We start from the raw sequence: 1853 nt of genomic DNA, 5'->3' as shown, positions 1-1853 counted from the left end.
ACAATATAAACAATTTTTTCGAATATCTAAATCCTGGGACTAATCCCGGGAACCCGGGATTGTGATAACGACATCCCGAAACTCCCGGGATCGTACAATGCATTGCCATAACGAAAACGTAAGTAAGTGGTGTTCTCATTTCTAAATATGACTAGAATCTAACCAAACTTCTCGTCCTTTTATACGGCACAGAAACATGGGAGATGAGAAGGCTTTGAGACATGCCGTAACGATTTATGACGAGGCTCCGGTGGAAAGATCGATCGACTCGGCACCCTCGGGTAGACAACGAAAGAAAGGGCGCCCAGGAATATAATGGAAGGACCAAATGCAGAAGGACGTGCCTGCACTTGGACTTGGGATGAAAAACTGGCACAAATCCGCAAAGGGGAGAGGCAATTCGCAAAATTTTTAGATCTTGGCCCAAACCGACAAACGGTTGTAGTGCCAAACAAGAAAACACGAAAAATAGCATACCATAAAATGGAGAGGAAGCTCGGCTAAATACTTAGCAAAAGCATAAGCGCCAAAATTTTATTATTAATCATATTCTAATGATAAGTCCTCTTTTAATGGATGTACAGCTATTTTTTTCACAAAATATCTCTTTATTAAACAACCTTAGGTACATTACTTGTCGAATCTCGAAAATATTTCTAATAGTAATGGTACCTCAATGGGTAACCGTAACGGTAAATACTTGGAGTTATAATATTCGATATGGGGCTAATATCTCGCCCTTGATGAATAAGTTCGTGTAATTGTTTCTCCTGTGCGTGTCGTCTAAGATGATCTGCCTTTGCAGCGGCCACGGCAACTGTATCATCCACGGGCTGAGGCAATTGTATATACCCAGTATCTGACCTAGCTGCAGCGGATTTGCCACTAGGGTTACCCCTCGCTCCCAAGCGCAGTAAAGCCTCCCGATGAGCTGAAGCGTGAATGTAACGGGCTGCTGCAACATCGGCGGCAAGGGGAACTCCATTTGACGTTTCTTGCGCACGAAAGGGCTGCTGGTGTTGTTGCAATTGCTCTGCGGCTGCGGCACGAGGTAAATTGGTGGCGGCCACACGGAAACCATTGTCATCGGCGGTATAATCTACGGTTTGTAACTTTCCTGCGGCGTCACGATAACTATACGAACCACGTGTAATGCCGTCTAGCGAACGCNATGCCGTCTAGCGAACGCACCTCTTGTTTGGCCGAGTGAGGCTCTGCGTAGCCGTAAGCATATTGTCCCAAGCCGTCCTGGGTGTTATGGGCATTATAGACATACGGATAGGCGCGTAAGAGCGGTGTAGTGATGTAAGTTACAGCATTACTGCTAGCACTGGTACAGGACACTACTGCGAATATCCCGAATGCAAAAGTAAGCATGGCGACTTTCATCTCGATTAAGATCGTTTGCTGACTGCAAATTAAAATGACTGTGGACTAGGAAGCGCTACTAATGGATGTTCACTAGCACTCGCTTGCTTGAGTTCTGATGCTAACTCCGAAGGTTGTGGGCCCTTTTATATGCGCTCAATCAACACACAAATACATTGATATATGGGCAGTCCTATATACCTGCATGCGTTTTTAGTATGTCTGTTGATGCAACATGTTCTTGTTTCCCTGCCAAGAATGCGCCTACTCCTTATCATTCTAAAGTTACTTTGCTTGTTTCGCTTTTGGTTTTCGTCAATTTGTGTGTCTGGATTGTGCTTCTTTTTTTTAGTTTTTCTTTTAGCTCAATTTCTACATTCGACCGGCCAATGCCTGAAAGCTCCAGGGAGAATCGCATTGGACTGTTGTTGTATTGTTGTGGACAGCGTCAGCGAAGAAGAGGTGTTGCATGCTGCATGCCCATG

General features: G+C 44.9%; 1 protein-coding gene across 1 annotated transcript; it reads right to left on the bottom strand.

Moving 5' to 3' along the window:
- Positions 1–592: 592 nt before the first annotated feature.
- On the bottom strand, positions 593–1577 carry LOC108354194 (uncharacterized). Its single transcript, XM_017605385.1, is given in 2 exon segments — positions 593–1187; positions 1189–1577. Coding segments are annotated over 2 exon segments (732 nt in total). The 5' UTR covers positions 1390–1577; the 3' UTR covers positions 593–656.
- Between the last annotated feature and the right edge of the window lie 276 nt (positions 1578–1853).

Source organism: Rhagoletis zephyria, unplaced genomic scaffold (assembly GCF_001687245.7).
Source record: "Rhagoletis zephyria isolate East Lansing unplaced genomic scaffold, Rhagoletis_zephyria_1.1 Rzeph_scaffold_34014, whole genome shotgun sequence".
NCBI lineage: Eukaryota > Metazoa > Arthropoda > Insecta > Diptera > Tephritidae > Rhagoletis > Rhagoletis zephyria.
Note: the sequence above shows the minus strand (reverse complement) of the source record. Positions and strands in the feature narration are given on the sequence as shown.